The following is a 27,539-nucleotide window of genomic DNA, read 5'->3' as shown; positions in this document are numbered from 1 at the left end:
ACACAGAAGATAAGTAGTAGGATGAAGAGGCAATTGATTAGATGTGTTTGACAGAATTCTGGAAGCCGTTAGAAGCAGCAGCTACAGTACAGCAGGTTATTGATGTCAACAATCATTTCTACTGCAGCTGTAAGCGGAGGACTAGAATCATCTTGATGCCAAGCTGCAGTTTCCATAGCAATACAGTTTTTTTATAGCCCACTTCTCCCTTCAGTAATAGTTTGATGTGCCTTGTGGTAGTTAAGCTTTACTCACCACATACACAGAAAGCTTCTGGATCACAAGGCCCATTGAATTTGAACCTGCTATTTCCTGTCATAATAGTGGACCTACAACTAACACAACTAATGATGACAACATGCTTAATTTTGGGGGGCTTTTTTTGCCTGTATTCATCAGGAGAACGAGACAGATGGCAAGCAAGAAAAGGGGACTGTCAAGTAGTAAAAGGCCCAGAATGGACTCACATGTTATAACCTGACATAAGGAAGGTTATCCCTTGGGATTAATAAAGTCTTTCTGATTCTGATGAAATCCTAAATAGTCTATCCAACTGTACTTATTGACGTCTATGTGCTAAAAGAGGACATGAAGTCAGTTGGTGTGGGAGAAGAGGATGCTGAGGATAGAGTTGGAGAAAACACTCAATAGATGGGGGATAGATGGCTGTAGACATTTTTGTTCACACTTGTGTTGGAAGTGACAGAAAACACTGATTTCTTCTATAATCAGGTATTAATTCATGGTTGCCAAACCTAAGTAGTTCTTATAATAAGTGCCAAGATCAGTAATGATATGGTTTGCTACTAAAATAATGTTTGTTGATGTAAAAGGATTCAGAGAATCCAGCCAGTTCTCTGTATACAAGAGGAAAGGCTGAAACTCGTAAGGATTGGTTTTCAGACCACAAAAAATACGATAAATGTTCGTATCAACAAACACAATCAGTGAACATCCCTCTGAGGTGCATGCACGTTTTCAGGAGGCTGCTCTTCTTTGTCATTTCTACCAGGCTACACTTGGATTCATCACTGAGTATATCGTGTCCACTGCTGCGCTGATCTTAGCTGCCAGAGGAGCTGTTCAAATTGGTTCTGGCTATTTATAACATCTTGACATTGAGAATGTAGGCTGATCTCAATTCAGCTGCTGGTATGAGACCCAAGAGGTGTCTGTCTGTTGCAAACTGATAACATGTAACAGGATTATGCTCCGTGTTAGGGATCATGGTAGAGGCTACTGTCCTGTTCAAAGCACTGGAAACATGTAAAACAACATATTCCATATCAACAACAATGCACTCTAAAAAACTGCTGTTTTTATATAAGACAGGTCAGTGGTTGCAATGGTTTGACCTAAACTAAAAATAATGATCCACTGTAGTGGGTTGGAGATGCTATCTGAAGCTGTGCCACGTCATTTTTGCAGGCATTGTTACCAGACAGGGCTATTTGCCTGAGAATGTATTAAGAAACATGTCCGTATTGTTAACCATATTGACTCACACGAGTGTCAGCAAGCTAGCACAGAAAAAACACTGTAGTTTGACATATTGGCATTATGATGTCATCAATACTAAATTCACCAGATACAGACAATGTATGTCTGTGGTAACGTTCCCATGCATTCAGATAGACAGAGCGAGAGATTTTACTCAACATACTGTTAACTAATAATAAATAATATACATTATAGCTAATGATATATAACAATAAATGATAATAACTACTAAAGTTCAGCATTTCACAGAACACGCTGACCTATGAATGCAGAGTATTCTACATGTGAGTGATGTGGTGAAACACGTGATGCCTGATGCTACTGTTCGCACTGAGGTCGGAACCTGCGCTGCGCCGTCAGGACAGGGCGGGGGCAGCGCGGGGGGGGGCTGTTGTGAATGAGGTTCAGCATGACGTCATGAAGGCAATGTCAACAATGCGGCTCCTGGAGGAGAAAAGGCGTTTCATCCTAACACACAAACACACGGACAACAGACCGTCTGCAGCGGCTGTGGAGGACCACGGACATTAAAGACATGTGGACACACTCATTCCCACGGAACTGAACAGGGGAGCAGGAAAGACGGGTAAGTGCGTTGCGAGGATAATAATAAGCAGCCATTGGGGTTGACTACTATTCCATGAGGCAGACCGTAGCCTCTGTCAGCGCAGGATTTGCGTGATCTGTGTGCTCCCCGGCCGTCCTCTTGTTTGTGTGCAGCTCCGTGGGTGTTCCGCTCCCTCGAGTCCTCTCGAGCTCTGTTTATGTCACTTGTTCCCGAGGTGCGCCTACCTGACGCATGGTTGTGGCGGCGGGCTTTGTGTTGTGCTTAAATATCCACGTCCGTAAAGTACAGTCCTACATGTGGTATTGTGTTAGGTGTGAAGCTATCTTTTACCGCAAAAAATCAAATACGAGACAAGTAACCACAAAAAACTGTATAGTTCTGTTTGTAGTCAACGAGCAGCTCCGCGTCTCTCTGTGCAACCGTTAAATGTACACGGAAGTTGTTGGTCTTCATTTTAATTTCATTTTGTAAGCGAACACCAACAATAGACTGCAGAGGCTGAGAGACTGAACGTGGGACACACGTTGTGCGCGGCTGGGGCAGGAAGCGGCTGCAGGGGACAAAGGACCCAGCCTCCCACCGCCCCGTGTTCCCGCCCTCCACCGCTGTAAACACCCTCCAGAATAAGGCGAGACACTATTCCATAATCTCTATTCCTATTACCCACTTTACTCCAAACCAAAGCCTTTCATTTATATCCCCTATACATGATCTATTACTGTAGTCTGCGCCATCGTGAACACATTATGCTCTTTGTCATTGTCTCTCTGTCCTTTCACACACTTCAGTGGAACAGAGCAGATGAGAGGTGACTGAAGCTAATGAAATATTTATCACCACCTCTGCTGCAGACAGTTGTTGAGAATGGGATCTTGCTTGTCCTGGAATATGGCTTTGTTTTGCTTTATTTGCTGTATTGTCTGCATATTTCACAACAGATCTTTGTTAAAGGCCAATTTTTATGTTACCTTAATGTCTAATGCTGAGCCCTGTCTAGAGAAATGACAGAGCTCGGCTTCGCTCCGGAGGGTCAGATAAAACATGTTGAAGTGATGGATGCAGCGTAAACCTCTGCAGTATAGACTTCTCATGTACTGCTCTGGAGTGAAGGTGGTGACATATTCAATGTGCGTTGACACCTATGTGTGTGTGATCGATGGATGTAGCTAACTTCCTGCACGGACTGTGACACCTAATGTCTGACTGTACATTTTAATCTATGACAGCAAATGGAAGTAACTCAACAAAACATTTTAGATAACATGACTAAAGTCATAGCTCTTCAACATTGAAGTTGCATCCTCACACAAAAAAAGGGCATTGGCCAATGTACTCGTGAAATCATTTTAAGTCAAAGTATTTTTTCTCAGTGAGTGAAGTAACTTGTGAGTTAAGCAGCATCAAGTGTCATTGATGTTGTTTATTCAACACTTAGAAAAAAACTATATGTGTGCACTAATTTTACTGTAAGTAATAAAGTTGCCTCATACTTGCTTTCTATTCAAAATGCTCTGTATTCATCTCCATATTGCACACAACCCTAACTACTATAGAGGACTTTTAATGAATGAAAAACTCTGTAGACATTTTTAAGCTGTGGAAGAGCAGTCCAACATGATTGCCAAGTCTTATCCTAAAACCTTTAAAAGCCAGTGGTTTTCAGAGCAGCATTTATAAGGTTTCTTTCTAATAAGAAATGAAGAAACACTAAAAAGAAGGCTGCTTTCTTTTTTTAGTCATTCAACAAATTATAGTTGCAAGTTACATTAAGTATTAGTTGTTATTATTTTTAATCTTCTAAAACTTACAAAACAAGATTTCAAGGCTTTCACCGTTCAAACATACAGTACAATATTCATCCCATACTTGCTTTTTATTGATAGTGCTACATAACCATAGCAACTGTAGAACATGTTCAACAGAAGACGAAGATAAGTAGACAAATGTGCACAGGCTGAAATAAAATGTATTTTAATTTTACCTCCAATATATTTCAAAATTGTCAGAAAGGAGCTGTAGTGCATATGTAAGAACAGCTGTTAGCAGTTTATAGTGAAATGTCACTGGTTCAGTGTGAAATGTGGAGACTGCCATGACTCCTCATAACCACTAGGGTGCAGACAGACTAATCCTGACTCCCAACATCGTGTCAAACACCATGTTACTGTAGAATGAAAGTGGAGCAACATCACTTTTGAGGAGAAAAAAAAACATGTACAGCATTTAATGACAAGCAATCACAGCTCAGTATGTGAGAGAAATGTCTGTATTCTCCTCTGCTGCCATGTGACAGACCATAATAAGACATATTGTGTAAACCTGATACATAATTTACACTCAGTCTGTTCTGAGTGTATGTACTGTACATACTGTGCCAGTGAAGGGAACTGATCAAGCAAGGGTAGCCAGACTGAGAGTGTGAAGGTGATGAGTACAGACTGTCCCAGGAGGTGTAGCACAGCTTGAGGGCAGACAGGAAACTAGATTCTTTCTCATTGTCCATACTACCTTCTTTTTCACAACGTATTTATTTTTACCACATTACCTCAGCGATCTGCCACTCTGCAGAATGGATGTGTTCTCTGCTGTGAGTCTCATCTTCACTTATTTGTGCTACAGATGTTGTTTTTATGTTCATGTTCAGATCAAGCATTGGCTAGCTTTCTCATGTGACGTTTGATGTTGCACATGCAGAGCATCTCAAAGATGATGGTCAATTAATTCTCTGTAAATATTGTTTATTGCTTGAAATGCTTACAGTGACAGAACAAAAATGTATACTTTACCCACTCCCTTAACCCTGTACAGGAGGTGAAGCCAATGGATGGATGGGTGGGTGGATACCCATTGCAGACTGTTGGTATGTTTATCTCCAATTCAGGCATCCAGCATAATGTCTGATTTCTGATGTGGCACATAAAGAAATATTGATTAGTACAATGCTATGTGGGCTATTTTGCTCCTCTTTCAAACCATCTCCTCTGTCTAAGATGTGAACATTGTTGTCCTCAAAGGAGTGTCCTTTCTCCTTGAGGTAAAGGTGAACAGCTGAGTCTTGTCCTGAGGAGGTGGCTCTCCTGTGCTGAGCCATTCTTCTGTGGAGTGGTTGTTTAGTTTCTCCAATGTACAGGTCAGGGCATTCCTCACTGCACTGGACTGCATAAATGACATTACTGTGTTTCTCCCTGGGAGCTTTGTCCTAGAGGTGAACCAGTTTCTGTCTTAGTGTTGTCAGAGTTTCTCTGATACTTCTGACACAAATAGGATGGCAATATTCTTCCTCTGCTGGTTGTTGTTTTTTCTTGTTGTTTTTGTGGCTTTAATGAGTGCCCAGTTGGGATAACCACAAGTTTTCAGGGCCGTCCTTATTTGCTGTTGCTCCTTTTTCTTCCCCCCATGGGATATGCAAGAATTGCATATCCCATGGGGGGTTAAAATCCACCCAGGGTCACACATCTACAGCCCCCCCTCTTTGACCCAGTACAAAGTCTCTAGGAACAGTATCCTTCTTCACCTGTGCGGCAGGGGAGAAACAAGGCTCTTTGTCTGCCAGTCCACTGCCTGCAATCTGGCTCCTCTCCAGGGTGCAGAAATAAAGTCTCCATGAGCTTGTCCCATTCCAGACAAATTCAAAGATTGATGACTCAAACTAGGCACTATCTTTATTCACTTAGCTGGGTAATTCTGTGGACATCCTCAGATTAACACTCATCAGGTCAGGACTCTCTGGTTCCTTCATACACTTCTCCTTTGCTCAAATATATTTCTTGCATACAGCCAGTCATGTGGTCAACCTTTTGCAGAATGATCTCTGTTTGTGTCTGAAAGTCTTATTCAAAAATCACCTATTACATTACATTATAGAATAAATCAAAAATAATCAATCAACATTCATTATGCCCAAGCAATCTCAATATGTTTTTAACTCTGGGCCTGATCTTAAAGATTTTAGTTCACTCGTATTTACCTATTACCCAAAGCAGGGCTGCTAGGAACTGAACTCCATTTACTAATAGTACAAGCTAAGCAGTTCTATACAAAATGTAAAACTTTAACATAGTTTTGAATTAAAACTATACATTGGAAAAGTGTGGACAAAAGGAAAGAGAAATATGTCTGTTTCTGTACTGGTTTTTTAATGATAGACTTCAGAAAACAGTGATAAAAGAAGCAAAATGCTTGGAGCAGGCCACATTGATGTGCAAATTAACATGCTCTTGCAAAAAGAAATCACCAGATATATAGGAAACTACAGCTTAACGTAAGGTGATGCTGGTGCTGTGGAAATTAAACATTTCACCTAGTTTAGGATGGTAAATTGTTGCTCACTGTTTTAGCATTGCATTGAAGAATTTGCCAAATTCTCAGTAGCTGTAGAGTAAAATTGAATCAATACCCCTCTTATTGGGTTCATATGTACTAATTGCAATTAGTATTTTGTCAAGCTTTTCTTGAGTAGCACCATTGAAGCTGTTTGTTGGCTGATGTAACAGTACTAATGAAACTGCAAAGCCTGCTCAATGCTGTGGAGGTTCCACCTGCCGAGGCAGATTAAGAGGTTCTCACATTCATCTGCATGCCTACTGCTGAAAAAAGACATGGCTTTGATTTGATGCAGTTAGTATTTGTATGGTAGGGTGACAGCAGTACTTGACAAACAAGCTTTCATGTTTTGCATTGATATGGCTGGTTCTGAGACCCAACATAGAAATGATACCCGCTGAGTGTGTGGGCTGTTGTTAGTGAGTAAAGGAAATATATGAAGGCAAGCCTGGTTTGATGGGCCTTTTGTGCCCTAAGATAGTACATGGCTGTCTATATATCGTAAAGTGGCTTCTGCACTGAAGAAGCCACTCGGGGGAGTGGTGAATCATCCTCAAAAGAATCCTTGAGTCCAGTTGCCTCGATTTAAATTTGGACTATGGCCTGGTGGAACGAGAGCATCCACAGCATAGCCATGCTGTGGATGCTCTCGTTCCACCAGGCCACTCGTTTACTAAACAACTATGTGATACATGTACATTTGCATGCCAGCTTCCTCTCCAAACTGAAGCTATCATCCTATTCAGGTGTGCTACTCATCCACTTTTAGGTGGTACCAGGCTAGCAGGTGAAGCAGCTGTAGCTGTCATGTTTTTTTTTCATCAATAATTGTAATTAGCTTCTCTTCTGTGCAAATGTTTCCTATTTTATGCACCCAACTTTGGGAGCCATGCCTGTGGTCATCTATTGTGCTCTAAATCAGTGTCTCTCAAACTGGGGAAAGCTTAGCCAATATTACAATTTTAAGTGTCAGTCAGAATCAGATCATGTAGACAAGCGATTCTGTTTGGTGCTGCTTTCAGCGCTTTTGTCACTGCTTAATAGAGGTGTGTCTGTCATCTCTGTCATATCAGTGATCTGCCACCTGTGGTGCAGGATAGACATCTGGAGCTCTAGCTCATGCTGCGATGACTATCCCCAGCTGAGTGAGATGGCAGTGAAAACAATTACCTTTCCATTCAGCACACCTCTGCGAAACTGCATTTTCACACATTTTACAGGCCCTTGGAGAGCCAAGGTATAGCATTACTGGGATTCAGAGCAAAATAGTTTGAGAAACCCTGCTGTAAATACACATGAATGGTCAGTTACAGGTATACAACCTAACTTTGTCAGTTGCTGTTAGGGCCATGTGGACAGGATTGTCATTCCATTGTATGCTGTCTTGTGTGTATTTCTCAGTGTTATGCTTTTCCACCAAATGTTATAAGTTCTGATCATACTACCTACACAATAAAACCTGAAGGAGGTTACCAGTTTATAGTTGCAAATATGGAGTCATGCCCAACAATGAAGGGCCCGGGCTGGGTAATAGGTGGGTGAGGGTGGTGACCTTCCAGATCCTGATTGCTAATATAAATGCTCACTTTAAGTGCAGTGTATGAATGAAAGAATGTGTTCCTAATTTATGTATGTATTGTATTGTAATGTATTAAGTGGGCCTTTATCTTTAATCCTGTCTCCATTCATGTTTGGTTTGGCTGCCTTCACTGTGAATCTCGAATTCTACAGAACTCCCATCATGAACATGACTCACAGCTAAACTGTAACTTCACTTTTCCTGAAACCTGACAAGCCTGCTCTAATTTATGCTTCCCTAGCAGCCTAAGGCAAAATGATGTCAGCCCTGCCTCAGCCTGTCAGGAAACACAGATGACTGTGGAAGAGCTCCCTGGGGGGCGTATGTCCTCCTCTGCTGTATCTAAATACGTCAAATAGGTGAAATCTAATCCATTGGATCAGAACTCTTCAATGGTTTGTGTTTATAAGGGCAGTGACATCACCACAATGTTCAGTGTGACAACAGGTGTCAGGAGAGTAGAAAATAGAAATCCAGCAGAAGTCCACAGATGAGATCAACATCATGGAAGCTGACTGAGAATAGCTGTGGTGTGACCTGGTGTTAAGTGTGTCAGTCACAGTACTGTTACATTGCATTTGGTTCTCTTGCACTGCAAAACATGGAACAAGAATTCACTGTATTCCATAAAGGTTCGTTGTACCAGTTTTCTTCTGTAGAAGTCCACACTACTTTTATTTCACCCCTACACTTGTTGCCTTGTGAAGCAGTTGGAATAATCCTCTGCTCAACATCCTCAACTGCTCAGCCTCTATGACTCATTTGGCAGCTGAGAACTTTTTCACCCTCCTAGGAAGCAGTTATTACACTGTTGATGTAATGTGTCAGCCATGCACCAGATATGAACACACAACTTATATTTTATTTATGTGTAATGTATTTAGAAGTTAAAGCAGAAGCTACAAACAAACATTTACAGTATGCACTTTAAACTTAGTGGTGGAGTCCCTTTTTTGTAACAGTGTTCCTGTGTTCTGTGTTCAGTGTTCTGTTGACTGTACACGTCACGATCAAAAGTCCTATAAAAGTCCTCCATAAAATGTAGTTATAGTCTAACAAAATGGGCATATGTTTGAAATCATTCACTGACTCACTACTTCCTACTATACTTGGTATAGTTTGTGCTGATATCACTAGATCATGGTATATTTTTCGGAAATCCAAAGCTATGATATTGCGCAGATGCACATGATGCCAAGAGCAGGCAGACTCGAGTGTGTAATTAATGTCAGCGCAAAGTAATCTGGGCAAAAGGATGTAATAATAAGCAAATAAATTAGTAGGCCTTCTTTATGTTACTGATAATTTGTTAAACTTTCCAGCTCCAGGGACAAGCAGCTTTATTCTCTTATTCTTCGCGCTGTACAATTCTTGTTAATAAATCACTCCTCTTCCAAGCTAACAACTTTCTCTTCTTCTCTACCACTACTACACACACTACACACCGTCACAGGCACACAGTGACACACACGTGTCTAAAATGACTGAAATGAACATTCTCTCATATTAAAGCATTCCCCAAATGCAAGAAGTGTACCATATACATTAGCTAGTTAGCTATTTGTTAGATAACTAAACCAACTAAACTAAATCTCATAACATTGACTGCCTCCTAGGCTTCTACCAATGAACCAAGACAATTAATACAATCATATCGGAATGTGACGAATCTGCGGAGGCCAACACCAAGCACATCTGGTTACCTGAAATCTAAACAAATATCACCAGTTAAACCGGAACACCGGTTTGTTGAAGAAAATAAGCCCACAAAGCATCTTGGGATATGTGAGGCCAAGAAGGATGGTGATGCATCCTCCAAATTCAGGCAAAAGGAGGATGCATTTCAAGGCCGCATTTTAAGGACCCTTCAAATTTTGGGGAATTGGGACAGCCTTCGTGCAGCGTTGTGACGTAGGCGGCCTTAAAATGCGCACTCCAAAGGATGCAGACCCTGAATTGGAACACAGCTTGTGTCTGTTCGGGGTTTGTGTGGGTTTCTCTGGGTATTCTGGCTTCCTCCCACATTCTAAAGACATGCTTGTTAGGTCAATTGGTGACTCTAAATTGCCCGTAGAATGGTTGTTTGTTTGTGTATGCTGATAGTTGGTGACCTGTCCCGGGTGTACCCTGCCTCTCACCCATTGGTAGCTGGGTAACTCTAGCCTTGGTTGTGCTGTTTCACACTACAGTGAAAAGTGATTTTTTTCTTTCTGTTTTTTTATCTTATAAAGTATAGTATGGTATTACTGGAAGTGCCTGCAATGAGGACCAGTCAACATTAACTTTATTACTAATTTGTACTTTGTTGTGTGCAAATCTGAAATTAAATAAATAAGAACAAATCTTTAGAGGCCCATTTACTTGTTTATGTTAACTGATAATTAGATTAATATATCCCTTTTCCTAAACCACTGTTCTGTAAAACTGGGTCACAGGTGACTGGAACCTATCCCAGCTGTCGGGAGGGGAGGAGGCCAGGTACACCCTGGACAGGTTGCCTGTCTAATTTCTGTTCTTGAAATCTAACCTCAGGAAGAAACTTCTTACAGTTTAGCTAAAGATAGTTCAGAGTCTGTATTACATAGGCCCTCCACTGGGAATTCCTGAGGTCCAGAAACATACTGCCATGACATCAGCATGGCCTTTGTTGAGAATTCATCCAGCTCAAGGGAAGCTCTCACTTTCACGTTGGTCATTGAAAACCTGATAAATGACCTCTGAGGTCAGCGTCAACAATGTTTGCTCAGCCCTCAGCTTTTTAAACCCTATTTAACTCACCGGGCTATTGGCTGTTGTCTCAAGGAAGTGGATTGAGTGCAAATGAAACCAGCAGGAACCTCCTGCAGGCATGTAGTCGCAAAGATATCATGTCAGGAGACTCAGGTAGTAGTGAGGGATAAGGAGTCAATGAACTAGGGCTCAAAAGAACGTCAGTTTATGGAGGAATGAGATATGTGTTGGTATGAGTAGTGTCTGTATGCTGGTTTGTGTGCAGGTAAGGTTACAATCTATAAATGCTGAATAGCTGACCTCTGTCTTTTTGTTGTTGTGCTGCCCCAGTCTCCAAGAACTTCACCTTTTATCCTCCTCACACACACACACACACACACACACCTCTGCACACTACCTCTGTGGGGACACTACAGTGATGTAATGTAATGTACCGGTACTCCATAGCCTGCTACCTCAACCATCACAGGATGCCTCACAATAACTCACAATAGATACAATAAGCAGTACTCACAGACACCGTGAAGATGGAAGTACAGCACAATCATGGCAGGGGAAACGGTTGGAAGAAAGTAGGGCATAGCAGTATGCTGGTGTGCATGAGACCATGTGAGCTGCTCTTTTTCAGGCAACTAATTATTGGCAGATGGAGATGGTAGTCATAAATGTGGTACCTATAGGCATTGGACAGTTCAGGAAAATAATATTAATTTTGTTCAGTTCAGGACTTTTCCCACTGGCACAGAGCATTGCCAACCTGGCAACTCGTGACTTTCCAAATCTTTTTTTGTCAAAAGCGACTAGTGACAAATCTAGCGACTTTCGGTTAGCGGTTTCAAAACTTTCAAAATGATAATGACATAAGTGTGATCTTGCTGGTTAATAAGGGATTGACAGGTACAGAGAGTGTTGTCCCTCAGTACCTTGTGTCTTGGTGTTTTGTGGTTATTGTGTACCTGTTGGACAATGATACGTGTCACATCGTGTATTTCAGCGGTCACAGTTCTTCAATTAGATTATCAGACTTCATGCTGAAGAAGTTGTTTTTCTTCCTGTCTTCAATTCAGTCGTTTTATTGTTTGAGGATTAACGATATCAGAGCCGTATTTCAGCCCAGTCTGCTGCTTAAACATGTCAACCTCTCCTCACACAGCGCAGGCAGGATGATGAAACCACTGGCAATGCCTTGTTTACCAAAGCCCCTCAATTGTCTCTGAACAATTTATCCAGCATGGTCGGCAGAGAAAAAAAAGGAAAACATGTTAAAGCATAGCTTTAAACATCAAAGATTCGAAAGAAATAGAAAAGTAAAAAATGGTTATGCAATTTCTTCAAGTAATTTCAGCATTTTGATGGTCCAGGCACACCTAACTGCATAGCATTCTGCGGCTCTTACTTACTCGAGTAATTATTTAGCTATTTAAGTTCAGCCATAAATTGAACAAGCTGTGTTTTATTTTGATGACAGGATTGTTTTCTGTAAGCAATTTCAAAACAGTATCCATGCTACTTCCTAATCATTCACACAATGGTTTGGCCACATAAAGACCAAGACACCTACAGCTGCTGCCCATTTATCCTGTGACACGAGGTTTTCTGATTTTTGTAACCCTGATTAATATCCATAACTGTAGTTTTGGTCACATTTAAGTGACATTGAACATGGCATGGTTGTTGGTTTGCTGATTTCCTGGGATTTACAAAAAAACATCCAGTGAGCAGCAGCTCTCTGTTGATACCAGAGGTCAGAGAAGAATGCTCAGACTGGTTGGAGCAGATAGAAAGACAACAGGAACTCAAATACGCACTGGTCTGCAGAAGAATATTTCAAAACACAACAAATGCAAACTTGCATTTTAATCTAGCCCGCAAACATCATAGACAGTACATTAGCATTAGTGATTAATAGGCATTATGTGTGCATTATTAAACAGATGTGGCTCCTATTGAAAGAATACCAGGGCATAGCTTCACCCATCTCTCCTTTTTCTATAACAATACTTAAGCCTGCAAACACAGTGTGAAAACAGGTAATTGGAACAGAACAGGCAGTCGGACAGTAAAAACAGGGGTGGTAGATAATGCGTGTTCCTGTAACGACACACATAAGAAAGACACAAGGAAAAAAAATTCATACTAATTTAGTGAGAGATGTGGTCTATCACTGGATTTTTTGAAGTTCACTTGTAAATAATCTTTCAAAATAAAAGTCATATGACGCCACAGCTCCAGCTCCCTCTAAACCCGCATGTGCTCACCCTGTCAACAACAAACTACTAACTACTAAACTACTACCTTTTTTTTAATTTTTGTTTTTCCTTTTACATCGCACAGGTTTTGTGTGCATGCCTCATGTCTTATTTTCTGTTTTTGGAGTGCTTCTCTGGTAACATTACAGCGCCACTCACAGGCCTGGCATATGTACTACAGTGTTTTCAGTTTAAATTGGCGCTTCTCGAGACTCTGGCATGCCGCCTAGTGGCTTGGAAAAATTCTGGCCTGTGGCCAAGATGACCTGCCGCCCCCTGGTGTACAGCAACAGAAGAGCACCCTGGGCGCCTCTCCTCTCAGAGGTTGAGGCTGCAGTTCACACAGGCTCACCATGTAGTAAATGCCTACTGCTAATATGAAGCAACAATATCTGGGGAATGCTACCAGCACCTTGTTGAATCTATTCAACAAGCTATGACTTGTAGACCGTGACCCTTGTACTACAGGACAAAGCAAGTTCAGAAGGATGGATGGATGATGTAAATGTTCATGTAAAAACAAAAATGTTAGCAAGAACATTAAAATGATAGAAAGATTCATAGTATTAACATTTTTTTCTGGAGCTCTTGGCAAAATAACAATCAGCATGATAGGCATAGAGTGTTGTAGTGTGGTGGCCTAAAATGTTCCTGTGGGGATAAAATGGATGATCTACAATCAATCGAGAGATGTTTGGCTTGAGAGCCAAAGCGAGAAATACCAGAACATTACTACTATTTTAGTAAGCCACCAGTGCTGGTCTCTCCTTTTACAAATGTTATGAATCAGCAGAAAGCAAGGGTGCTGACACAGACCAGGGCTGATGAGACAGACTGCATGCTCAGCTGTCTGTGTCGAGGCATTATACTCCAGCACTGAAATGAAACACAATGAAATGCTTCTGGTCAGAGCTACCTGCAATCACTATTGAACACTGCCTTATATTTATCTGATGACATACTTTAATATATTATAGGTGTGTTTTTTATAAATACAAACATATATCTGTATATTTTAGTACAGTAACACAAGCCTTATCGTCTGGTTGAACAGGAGTTCATAATGCTATTCTCTTTTCAAAATGCTATCATCCATGAAGCAACATAATCCTTTTCTTTTGTTCCCCAAAAATATATAGTGGACAGCACTGCCACCACACCCTCATATAGAGACTGAAACATCATTTTTATTTTTCACACTGCTTTTTAATTAATTTAGTTGCTGTTCTATTTTTACCTATACAACCCAGGGGTAGGCACTTTAGGATATTGTACTTCACGACCTTCCGAGCCTACCCACAATCATACCACCTCCAGTCAGAAGTCATGACTATGCTGAACATAAAGGCCTAATGTAACACCAGGTGTCATAGCTAATCCTGAAAGTAGACACAATGTAAAGTTTCCTTTCTTGTGCACTCAGTCTCTGATTTAGCTGACATATATTTTTTCTCTTTTTTCTTCTTTGCAATGTGCCAGAGGGAGTGATGTCCGCGGCCAAGGAGCATGACAGTGAGGCAGCAGTGCCTTTGTATGTGTATGAATCCAAGGTCCACTGTACCAATGTGCTGTTGAACCTGGAGGAGCAACGGCGGGAGGGCATCCTATGTGACGTGACTGTCCTTGTGGAGGGGGAGGAGGTACGGGCGCACAGGGCAGTCCTCGCAGCAAGTAGCCGCTACTTTCTGCAAGCCCTACTGGAACACAACAGGTCACCAGGCAACACAGAGCCTATTATAAACCTGCCAGACAAGGTAAAGGGACACAATGACAAATAATGAATATTTTTACACTCTTCTTTTGAACTCTGCCAAGTAATAAATAAAAATGACCCACGCTGAATTGCATTAAACATCAGCAAAATTATTCAAAATATAAAATATAAAACAGTGATGTGATCATATCACACCTACATACATTGTGGATCTGTGTGGTCTTTGTTTTCCGTTTTCCCTTCATTCTTTGTGCTCTGCTCCCAAAGACGTTCTCCCTTTAACTGAATGGATGACTTTCATTGTGGGCCAGTTTCAAACCGGACCAACATGGCGGTTTGTTTGGAAACTTATAACATTGCAATACTCCAGCAAAATGTGTTTAAGCCACATTTTCTTAATCTGCCTTTTAACAACATGTATGTATGTATGTCAAAAGCCAAGATGCATTTGTATACATTTACCAAAGCCCCTAATAGGACCACTGACCTGTTGGAGCAACAGAGAAAACATTTTTGTTTTGTTTTTTCACGTCATCAGCCATGTCCTTATGTATAGCTACTGTAAACCATAAGATGATGGTCATCAGCATTGAAACATGTTACTGTGTCATGTCTGTATGAGATCCATAAATCACTGTATGTCTTTGTCAAACAAAGAATAGTTGTCACTGTGGTCTGGTAGTTTTATTTTAGTACAGTGCATGTTCTAAATGTTCCCCTTGCTCATTTGCTTTTAGTTTTATGTCCCTGCCAATGTAAATGAGCAGAATAATAGAATAATAAGGAGAAGCTAAGCTGACCTTCCTTGGATAATTAGGGCTAAGAAAAAAGGGAAGTCACATGGATGAAAACAGGACAGTTGACACAAATTGATGTAGTGTCTTTATGAACACATGAATATTAATGGTGTTGCCCTGTGAGCCACTGCTACTTCCGTCCACTAACATGGCTGATTAGGGGACCACTACTGATCCCAGTGGTTGGAATTACCATTTGATGGCCCAGTTCTGTCATATTGATTAATATGTACTTAAATTCTTCTCACAGACCTCCTACGTTTTACAAAGTCCATCCTTTGAATTACAGCTATACAACATAAATTGTGTACAGTCATACTGCTAACCCGCTCATTGTGTTATACTCCTATATTTTAATGCCTGTAACCTCATGCAAAATAATTTAATGAAGTTGTATCCTATCTTAATAACTCATTAAGGATTGCTATACTACTTTGCTATAATACTTTTTTTCAGAATATTTAATCTCCTTAAAACATTGACATTTGCCAAAATAGCCAAGGTAAGAGGTGCTGAATGGATTCAAATATGTTCTTGGTCTTACAGGTGACAGCGAAAGGTTTTGCTCCACTGCTTCAGTTTGCCTACACTGCCAAGTTGATTTTAAGTCAAGAAAACATCCATGAGGTCATTCTATGTGCTGAATTTCTGGGAGTTCACAATTTGGAAGACTCTTGCTTCCGGTTTCTTCAAGCACAGCTACAGAATGACAGCCTACACACCAGCAATGGCAAGGTCGAATATGATGATGACATCACAGCCAAGGACACAGACTTTTCTGAGGAACAACCCTTGGAGGATTCTGCAGTGTCAAGGCAAGAGAGTAATCATTCAACTAACACTGCTCCACTTTTTGCCAATCTCCCACAGTGTCCTAAATACAGGAAATATCAGTACCAGATTTATGACAACAAGCACAATGTAGAAAACCATCATGGAAGTGACAATGTGGTTTTGAACAACCATACCTCAGTCAGCCCTGTGAGCTTACAGTTCACAGGCAACAGTGCTGCTCCACAAACTCTGCTCACACCCTCCAGGATCAAAGAGGAACCCTTTCCATTTCATGAAGGAGGAGATGAAAGAAATGGTAGCAACCCAGAGCTGTGTACTGAGGAGGTACTGGAGATGGAATTAGAGGTAGAAGGGGTTCCAGTAGCAACTGAGCACTCTCCGCACCAAGATTCCCCCTCTTTGTGCTTGCGTTCCTACCTCCACAGAGGTGGCTTGGATCTTAGTGGCATGCCAAGTGCCTCTATTCAACAGCTACTCAACAACCGGCTATCCCTCGACTGCTACAGAGAACTGGTCAAAGACCGAAAGAGGAATAAGAGAGATTCTTTGGGTGAACTTGACCTCAAGACAGGCATTGCAGATGTAATACCAGCAGCACTGACTGGCATTAGCAGGAACATGGAAATGCCAATGTCCAAGGCTTCATCCTCTAAGCATGAGGGGGAGCTAGACAGATGCAGTGTGATTTTCTCTTCCACTGCTGGCAAGCAGCATATCTTAGACAGGAAGTTCAGAGAAAAAGTCTCAACACTGATGCAGGGAGAACCTCCCTGCTCAGGTCAGTCATGCCCCACAACCAGCTGCCCTGTTTCCATCAAGACATCAGCAGATTCCCCCACTCCGTCTGAACCCTGCACCCAGACTTCCAGTTCTGGTTCCTCATTCTCTTACCCAGAGGATGTAGCCGGTGGTAGCTCACCTTCCAGCCTGCCCTTGCCCTCCTCACCACACTCAGGCTCAATCCTTGGACTCCCTCACTACCTGGCCGGGGTGGTAGAGCAAAAGAATCCCCACAGCAGAGAGGTGCTCTTCTCTCAGGGCTGTACCAAGATAAAAAGCGAACAAGGATTTGGTGCTGGTGGTGACAACTCTAGTGATGAATCAGGCTCTTTTTCAGAGGGGGACAGTGAAAGTGGCGTCTCCCGAGCCTCTGGTCCTGAGGTTAGTGTGCTTTTTTTATTGTGCTTTGTTGTCCAGGATGTTCTTTGTGTAAGTTTCAATGTAAATTTTACTTACAAAGAGATTGGTTGTGTAACTGAGGACCTGTTCAGATTTTAACATATGTCATGTGGAAAAATGAGTTCACAGTGGTCTACTGATAAAAAGTCTGCTAAAGCATAGGATGTCAGTTGAGTAGACAGTCCTAGTGTTGCCCAGATGCAATCTGTTGGATTGCAATTGGTTCTGAACACATGTTAATACCAGGTGAGATAGGATTTGATATTTTCTTGTTATACATCCTTCTCTCTACATCCTAACCTGCTGCTACTCTTAGATATTGTGTATTGTGCATACATTTCCAACACATACTCGTTGTAGTTAAAAAAACTGTATGGTTGCTATGGTGATTTGGATGTGATAAGAGATGTTTCACACTCACGCTGTTCCTCTGTGATACTTTCTCTCTCTTACACACAGACAAGATATTGGTTTGAGTGTTAGATATGACTTGCCATGGCCTCTGTGAAGGAGCATAGACAAAGGTTCATCAATTGTGAAATTTCAGCTTGTCTGAATACTTTGAACACGTACAGCTACCAGTATGTAGGGTGTATTTTCGACCTGTTAGTCTAATGTCTATTAGCGTTAATGGCCTTGTCATACAACATTGTGGCCGACAAGTCGGTCGCATTACTAATAATGGTAAGGTGTAGACCACAAAAAAGGAACCTCACGAATAATTAAAATAGCTTATAGTACAGAGTTCTTCATTTCATTCAGAACAAAAGGTGTTTTTAAATTTGGGAACATATTTGTTGCAATAATAATCATGATGGCGTCTCTCTCTCTCTCTCTCTCTATCTCTCTCTGTTAGTTAGTCCACCTCTGTGTTACTACGGTTTGTCCCACTTTGCTCTGACCCAATTGTCTTACACATAGAGCAGACCCACACACACCCTGGGGTGCCTTGTACGCAGGTGGAAGGTGTCCTGTCTACATTCTCTCCACCATCTGCTATTCTTGACCCCAGATCTATCCATTCCAAGTAGGCCTGCCCAGCCCACCTTTTGCAGTTTTGATATATTGATTAATAGGAAAACATAGATTTGTATCTGAGGGCTTCAAATCTAGGTTATTGCTTGTGTGAACTGGCTATTACAATTGAATTTGGCCAAAATTGGCATGTCACTCTTGCACCTTTGTGGTACTAGTTGTGTTAAAAAAAGTGAATACAAACTGATGACCACAAGGAGGGAAGTGGGAAGGCATTAATGTAGAGATGATACATGCAGGGAGCAGGTTAAATGTCAGTTGCATCTAAATGGCAATAAAGAGTACATTTCTAAATAGCCAAATATATTATTTTATAATATATTTCTGTATGCTACACTCTTGTATGACTCAGCATCCAGTTTACTGCACTAATCATAATTGAGCCAATGGCCAGAGGATGAGAGATGTTTTTAATGCATTGGCAAAAAACTGGGACAATAGCCACAAAAAACAGTGACTGTCCCCAGAAAACAGGAACATCTGCTCATCCTGGACTTGTGAGAAACACGGTTTACAGTAACATATTCATTTTTTTAAATATTTTTTTTGTGTGTGCAAGACGGCATTGCTATCTGTTATGCTTTGTTTTCTGTCACCTACATGCAGACCCAGACAGTATGTTGAGACCACATTCTACATTCAGCCATCTATTTTCTACCTTCACTTTGTCCTGTACAGGGTCACAGAGCCTATCCCAGCCGTGTCAATAGGTAAAAGTGCAGAGTACAAGCCTGACAGGTCACAAGTCAATCGAAGGGCTAACACAGAGAAACACAGCTATTCACACTTGTGCTCACATATACGGCCAATTTAGAGTCCAACATGCATGTCCAGCGGAAACCCAACCACCAAGAACCAACGCACCACCCTTCTGTATGACTACAGGGAGTTACCAGATAGAAGATTTAATAATAAATAGTAAGGCTGTGTATTTTATAAATTAGATCAGTTTTATAAATGAATTCAAATGTTGATGTTAAACAGCCTCTTTTGATGCATGCCAGCACAGTGTTAAAAATGGTAGAGAGGGAGATTTTTGAGGGGATTTATGGCTCACTTTGCCAACCTTATTATGTGACTGCTGGGAGACATGGCGATATAAATAGACATCTATAAAGAAAAGGACTGGGGTCACCTAAACACATTCATGCAGAGACACACACACACAGCTGCAGTTGTAGGAGGAAGGCTGAAAGAGGACATAACACTGACTTGACTACATGTATTCTGTATCCATGAGTACTAGCTTAAAGATAACTTCAAACATGGTTTCACGTTAAAATGTGAACTCTGTTAGATAAAGACTCACAGTGTGATTGTGTCCATAATTTGTCTGTGTAAACAGACTTAGGTCTCCACAACATGAGTAATACCTGGGCCCTTGCCTACTCCTCCATTGCCAGAGCAGTGCATTATGTCATTGCATAAAAAACACAGGCTGCTGTAGCCAACTGTTCAACATGTAGGGAGAGCAGAGTAGAAGTGGTCAGCACACAATGGATTACATGACTATTTAAACAGTAATAATACGCTGCCGTTTAGAATTTTATTAACTAAAAGAATGCCTGTGCATTGACACATCAGTAGAAAGATAGACTCTAAAGAAGTAGAAAATAAAAGTTCAAGCATATTTACAATAATATTTGCATAATAGAAGCCTAACCTATTAAAAAAATAAATCCAATTCTTATCCATGTAAATTGAGGGGAGAGTTGCTAAAATTAGATTGTAAAAGCTTTTTCCTGCATTCTGTGTGTCAGAGCTGTCGTTCCACCTCCAATACTGACATCTAGTGGATTCTGGGTTTATGTTGCACTGGGTGATGACCGTGAAAGAAACCACACAATAAAATATTCTGTAAGGGATATTTGAACTAATATTTTGCTAGCTAATATGGCTTTGGCAAGTTAAGAGCACAACTACTCAGCTAATTAGACTACTAGTAGTTACTACACAGCACATATGTTCTGCAGCCACTCACAGTGAGCACCGGTATCTAAAATGCTGGGTTAGTGTGGTGTTGCATGCATGGGAAAACTCAGAGACAAACTCAGAGAAACACATAAACAATGTCACTGCTCACAATGTCTGTTCATGCACTTATATGAAAATAATATTTCACTCATTGTAATGCAGTATTTTTGGTTCATGTGTTTCAGCACATAAAGTTGATTAATTTTGATGAAGACCAGCTGGATCACCATGAAACCTGTGGTCTTTTCAGGTTAAGCTGCCCTTCCCTGTGGACCACATCACCACCTTGCCACGCAACGACTTCCAGATTCTCATCAAGATGCATAAACTGACATCAGAACAACTGGAGTTCATCCATGACATCCGCCGGCGCAGCAAAAACCGAATCGCGGCTCAGCGCTGTCGCAAGAGGAAGCTGGACTGCATCCAGAACCTGGAGTGTGAGATCCGCAGACTGGTACGATCATAATACACACACACACAGTCCTTGGAGGGTTAAAACCTGTGGAGGTATAGTCAAAGTACATTTTGGTTAGCCTGGTTGAGGATTATGGATTAAGGACTCCTGTGTAGGGCTTCCTGCATGTGGGCTGGCTGGGTCTCTGTGATCCTCGACACAGTTCAATCCACCAAGAGACAGTATCCAACAGAATTAAAGGAAAAAGCATGACAGGAAAATTCTGAAACATTTTTTAGATTGTTGGGATCTAACACACACTGGTGCTGATATTATGTCTCTGTCCCATTTATAGAGAGTTATTGTTTACCACTTCATTTAGTTCTGTAATGTCTGTACATATAGAGTAACAGATGGGAATAGACGGTGAACCACAGGCTCGTCTGCCTTGTCTGCCTGACAAGTAATTAATATATGCCCATAAGAAGGAACTTTGCAGCATTGGCCTCATATGCCAATATGACTTATCTGGTCTTACACAACAAACAGATGCTGTAGTGTTTTGGTGGGCTCAGTATACCTGATAAAGTGTCACATCAACCTAACGATACTGTGTCCTCTGAGTGCAGGTATGTGAGAAGGAGAAGCTGCTGAGTGAGCGGAACCAGCTGAAAGTCTGTATGTCTGAACTGTGGCAGAACCTCTCTTTCCTCTCCCAGCAAGTCTGCTGTGAGGTGCAGGGCAGCCAGCCACCTCCTGTCTCTGCCAGCATCGACCTCACATCTAGCCCACCGTCGCCTTTTTCTGATGAGAGCTCTTTCCAACCCAGGTCACCTGTGTCACCACAAAGTGTGGGTATATGTCTGTCTGACACGGGTGTCAGTCAAGAGGGGCTAGAGGACAAACAGTCTGGCTTGGAGGTGTCCAGTCTGAAACAGGAGGACCCAGAGTGTCCATTGGTGCTCGGATCCAGTGAGGAAATGTGTAGCCCCACTGTTACAGTAGATTTCTGTCAGGAAATGACAGAAAAATGCACAACAGAGGAACAAAGCAGAAGGGACTAGGCAACCTTTGACTTGTATATACTTTGATATTTGAAGTATTTTTTGTATTAGATGACACAGGTGTTGTCTTATCAGCAATACTGTTCAGCAGGTATTTTTGACTGGCATAAAGCACTGGCAGCTTCCTCTCTGTCTCATCTGACATTCTCTTCCTGTCAGCCCCCTCCCTCTGTTGTGCACAAAGGGAGGTTAATCTCAGGAATTCCACAGAATGTACAGTAATATCTTTCTAATATGTACATGCACTTTACTTTACAGTCCTGCTGAATCTTGACAATTCATTCAGTGCAGCTAGTTGATTTGTGGTAATACTGCATATTTGACATAAAGGTCAGTTTGAAATTTCAGCATCTCAGTAAAGAAACAGTACAACATTTGGGCGATTTTGCAACTAACATTGCTTTTTTGTGTTAAGCCGAACTAGGTTCAGCAAACTTCTATACACATATTGTACCATGTGTCATTTACAAAAAAACAATGGTTTATTTTAAACTTATTACTAAACGTACATTGTTTTTCTTTAGGGTGACTGAAAAGTCCATGGACCCTATTTCCTTATCTAAATATATTTATATAAATGTGCAGTGCTGCTTAAATGTTTGTAATCATTTAGACATTTCTATATTTTTTTGCACAATATGACCTAAAACATTTAGGTCATATTTTCACAGAAATCCTGAGTTTAGCAGTTTATTTGAATGAATCTGTTGAGAGGTGTTTTCAATCAATGGAGGATGTCAGTGAGTGCTCTGTTTTACTTAAAGGACAGTGATCTATCAAAGATGTTTCTGAGCATCTCATACAAACTGTTGCTTATAAAGGTTACTCAACTCTTTTAAAAGAGTATGAACACAAATCCACAGACTGTACAGATGCAGGAAATGTAAGTCCATTGTTAGTGATCTATTGACAAAGATCACACCAAAGTCATGTCTGCAAAGTTACAAAGGAAACCAGGGTAACCTGTAAGGCAACCTGTAAAATTAACTAAAGTAATGTTACTGTTCATGAATCCACCATCAGAACACTGAACACGGTGTGCAAAGCAGAGCTACATGGAGAAGGTCGCTGCTCTCCAAAAAGAACACTGCTGTATGTCTACTTCTGAATTTAACAAGAAAATGCTGGATGTGTCGGTGACCTCAAGACAAAGTGGGTCATGCAGAAAGACAACAACAATCACACACAAGTGTTTTTACAAGAGCATGGTTCAAGGTCAAAGTTAATGTTCTGTAATCAAATGAAAGTGTTTGTTTGATTAGGTTCTCTTTTTCTACTATCAGGACTTTAGGTCATATGTATGTACATTCTACAGTGTTCACAAACTTTCAAGCAGCACTGTACAGTCATAGTTTGTCTCTGTACCTGGGTCTACCTGTCCCTTTCCTCACAACTTCTCTCAGACAGGCTGCCATTTTCCATTCCACACTCACGCCCAGGCCCCATAAAACATTTCTTTACTATGAAGAAGAAGCTGCAAAAGGTCCTTAATATGTCCCCCTAACTATCAGTTAAACATGTGAATTATTCACTGCAGCACCACACTGCAGTTTACATAGAGCTACCCAACATTTTATACCATCCAGTAATTGTTGAGCGATACAGGACTCTAAAGTAAAATGTTACCAAAGGTGTGTATTTGTAAAAATAGAAATGGTCCAATGAACTCTCATTATGCAAAGTTTCTTTGTTAAACTTCACTCCTACTTTTGTGTACTCGGATGGATGTTTCACACATCTCCTCTGCCTTTCTTCATGAGACTGTACTGATTACTATTAGTAAGTAACTGCACCGCTGTCTCCTCTAGGCCACACCTGGTTGGCCCTGATATGTCCATAACCACTGTCCAAACAGACAGAGAGAAAAGAGAAAGAAAAAAGACCAGAGAAAAGACCATACTGGTGACAGTTTACATTTTCTAATGGACATTTCCAAAGTAAGTGTTTCTTGTTTAATTATTTGTTCAGTTCAGAACAATCTCAACCATTTTCTTTAAATTGGAGGATTCTTGGAAAGACCTCAGTCATTTTATATATAATTACAGAAAAATGGCCACACTATATGAATTTGGTAGGATAACCTTCCTTTACCAAGGCAGACAGCACAAATATTTTTAATCACATAAAGATGTGATTAAAACACATACAGTTTCCTACCCTTATTTATTTTGCTGCAGATCACTGTTACCAAATGATGCAGCCCTCTCCAGTAAACCTCTACAAAATTGTTAAAGTAGGTCAACTTGGAAATGCTATGCATTTGAAAAACCACTGACAAATGAAGACATTTCTCACACAAAGAGCAGACAACGTTTAGTGATGCATTTCTTCTCTGTGATTTACAGTGCAAGTCACATTATCACAGAGTGAGTTCAGTAGAAACTGGGAGCTGCAAAACTCTACAATATGATGCTAGGTGATCGAAAAGTAATGGTAGTTATGTACAACAATGAGCCAAAACAATATTAACCCCCTCCTCAGACCTCAGCATGTTACATACAGGCATGGTTAGGGTCTGAAAGAAACACATCTATAAAGCTTTGTCACTTCCTTTCTGAGAGAAAGTCCTGAACCCACACTACTAGATAATCTTCTAAACCAAGAAAGGTCCATTTTATTTCCAAGTTGCCAAGTGTTTTAATGCCTAACCCTAACCAGGTACAGAGCTACAGCAGCAGGACAAAGTGAAAGAACAGTGAGTGAAAACACAACAGTGTAAACATTGTAAAGGGTTTCCTTAGTGTGTGCCTCCACCCCTTCTACCTCTTATCACTTTGTAGCGGCCTTTAGGCGACCTCCTGTGGGTGGTAAGAAGCATTACACTATGATGCTGAAAATGCAACTGATATGTGACACAATGGGTGTGAGAATGCATTGGCTTTGTGGTGTCTTTCAAAGACATATTAGCAGGAGATCGTGTGACTTTTAATATTTGTCCAGTACAACTCCATACTTCTATGTGAATATTATCACCAGCGAAGAAACTCCTGACAAGCCTCATAGTGTCAGACAATCTCCACCCCAGTTGTCTTATAATTTGGCCATTTTGGAGGCTGGTAAACCCAACATGCTGACCAAGAAAACACTGCACCAGTTTGATGAAGCTTAGGACCTGTTGTGATGTTATAATATACAATAATATTGGTTCCTTTAATATTCCCTGATGTTTTGGAACATTGGTGTACATTTTAATGGGATGAAACACTTGTGGACAAACATGCAAACAAATCATAAGTGCTCTTTTAACCCAATATTTATTGTCTTAGGTTTTAGTGCTTGAATTCATAGTAATCATGTATTTAGCTGCAATGTTTTGTACAGATGCTGAATATCCCTACAAAAAGCATCAGTGTGTTGGGGAAAAGACACCTACATATTAAAAATCACACTGAATAAGCAAATGATCAAATAGTTCTTACACATCAGTATCCCTGATTATGTATGGTCCGAACAAACACACAGTGGCATATTATTGATCTAGAGAGATGCCAAATTCATCTCTGAAAAGTCAATAGTGAGGCACATGGCAGGGCGAGTGCTGCTGCTGCTGCTGTCTGCTGTGTTACTGCCCACTGCAGTGGAGCATGTCCACGGCATGTGAATGCTGGCTTTGTTTGCCTTCATTAGTCTGCCAGGTTCAGGGTAACCACTGTTTGCACACAACTACAATTTGTTGCAAAAATAAGAATGGGTTATTGCACTTGAAATAAAAGATCATTTTCTTTGGGTGAGTTTTGAAAATAATTATGTTCTAAAAATAGTCCATCAGTTGACAAAGGCAGCTTGACCGAGCTTCAATTTAAATGAATCTGAGAGTAACATGTCCACTGTCAGACTGGTTGTCTGATCTGAATGTACACTAAAGTCATAGATTTTAATGTGAACGTGTTTATTTGAACTGTTGTTGGGACGGGGAAAGGGGTATAGATAAAATTCCATTCATATTAAACATAGGTCACTAGCTTTTTTTTTAAACGATTTTTTAATAGTTGTATTGTTTTTTTATCAAAAGTTTTTATTTAGAATTTACAGACTTAATCTTAAGGGATGTGAGTATGTTTACAGTGTGTACTTCTTTCTGTGGAGATATAATTATTATTATTATTATTTGAATAGAAAAGCTAAGTTCTTTTTCATTCGCTTATGTTAAAAGTGTTGTGGACTTTGTGAGGAAAAACAGGAACTGACAAGTACCACTTTCTTGCCTTATATAGGTTATAGAGGCCAAACTATCCAGTAAATAAAAGGAGGATTTGATTCATTGCACTCAGTTCTGCTCTGTTCATATGTTTTTTTTTCCTTTTACAAGGCATATGTTTTCTGATGCACCTCTGTGACTGGGCTTGACAAACGCTACACCTCTGTGTGACTAAATGTGAAAATGAGGCATTAAATTATTTCTTAGGCTTTTATCCATTCTAACAAACAAAGGGCAAAAACTGGCAGGACGAATTGCATCTGATATTTAAGCAGTATGCTAATATTTATGCACCGCTGTGCTTGTAACACAAGTAAAGAAATTCATTCTTCAAATGTTTTGGGGAAAAAAAACTACAGTTATCGATTTCTGTGGCCCTTATTTTCATACACTCATATAGAAACAATAGCACCTGCTGCAATGTTGAACAGTATTTATACCATCTGTTCAAAACTTGTGATGTAATTCCACTGGCAAACTCTCTGTTCCTGTGACAGGTGCTTCACACCACATTAGTAGAGCATCATCATCATCATTACCCTGACGTTGTTCCTTTAATCACTGTAACATTGCATGTTATCACATAGAATATTAGCTCCAACAGGCACCGTGAGTATTGTGTGTTCAGGCACTGTGTGTGGGGATACCCTCAGTGTGCTGTAATGCAGAAACTGAAGGAAGTATCTGTATTTCAGACACTGCACAGAATGCATTGGGCCACTTGAATTTCAGATTTTTTTAAGGTTTTTTATATAAATGTCAGTTGAACCAACTCTTCACACTTATCTACCTGGATGATTCAGCGTACCTCTTTATATGGATAAGGACTGTATAATAGACATGTAGACAGTTTCTGTGTTTTAAAACTTTTTACAGTGCTTAAATCATTGTATTTGTAAATTTTGGTGCCATTTTATATAATTTCCCAGTAACTACAACATGACTGTTAAACGCGGATGAACATTTTTCATTTCCCTTTTTATCTTTCAATGTTTCAATGAGCTGTGTTTTGTTTTTTTTGGTAAATATTGTGCAACATGTCATGTCTTGTTTATTTGATATGAAAAAAAGGGTTTTAAAGACAAAATAAAAGAAAACGCATGACAACTCCATAGTGTGCTGATTTGTGGACACTGATTCAATATATTTTTTTGCTGTTTTGTTAAGAAGCATTTAATCTGAAGATATTATAAAGTATTATAATTACTATCTGTATACAAATAGCTATACAATCATACACACAGATTCTACTCAGGCCCTTGACATAAAAAAAGCTGATCGTCCATGGCACAGAAACAAACAGATCCTCTGAGGATGCTCCAGAATTAATAATGTTTTTGCACAGTCTTAAAAAAATCAGCTTTCCCTCCTTTCCCTCTAGTACCCACAGTAAGGTGCTTCTAATCCAATTTATACTGGGCTTTGGCCCTGAGTCTC

The 27,539-nt window shown here is 40.5% G+C and overlaps 1 protein-coding gene across 1 annotated transcript; it reads left to right on the top strand.

Moving 5' to 3' along the window:
• The first annotated feature begins 1,934 nt into the window (after positions 1-1,934).
• Positions 1,935-22,004, top strand: LOC114427526 (transcription regulator protein BACH2-like). Its single transcript, XM_028395634.1, has 5 exons — positions 1,935-2,086; positions 14,429-14,703; positions 16,007-17,416; positions 20,694-20,900; positions 21,470-22,004. The coding sequence occupies exons 2-5, from the start codon at positions 14,437-14,439 to the stop codon at positions 21,902-21,904; spliced, it is 2,319 nt and encodes a 772-aa protein (XP_028251435.1). The 5' UTR covers positions 1,935-2,086; positions 14,429-14,436; the 3' UTR covers positions 21,905-22,004.
• The last annotated feature ends 5,535 nt before the right edge of the window (positions 22,005-27,539 follow it).

Source organism: Parambassis ranga, chromosome 22, assembly GCF_900634625.1.
Source record: "Parambassis ranga chromosome 22, fParRan2.1, whole genome shotgun sequence".
Classification (NCBI taxonomy): Eukaryota; Metazoa; Chordata; class Actinopteri; family Ambassidae; genus Parambassis; species Parambassis ranga.
Note: the sequence above shows the minus strand (reverse complement) of the source record. Positions and strands in the feature narration are given on the sequence as shown.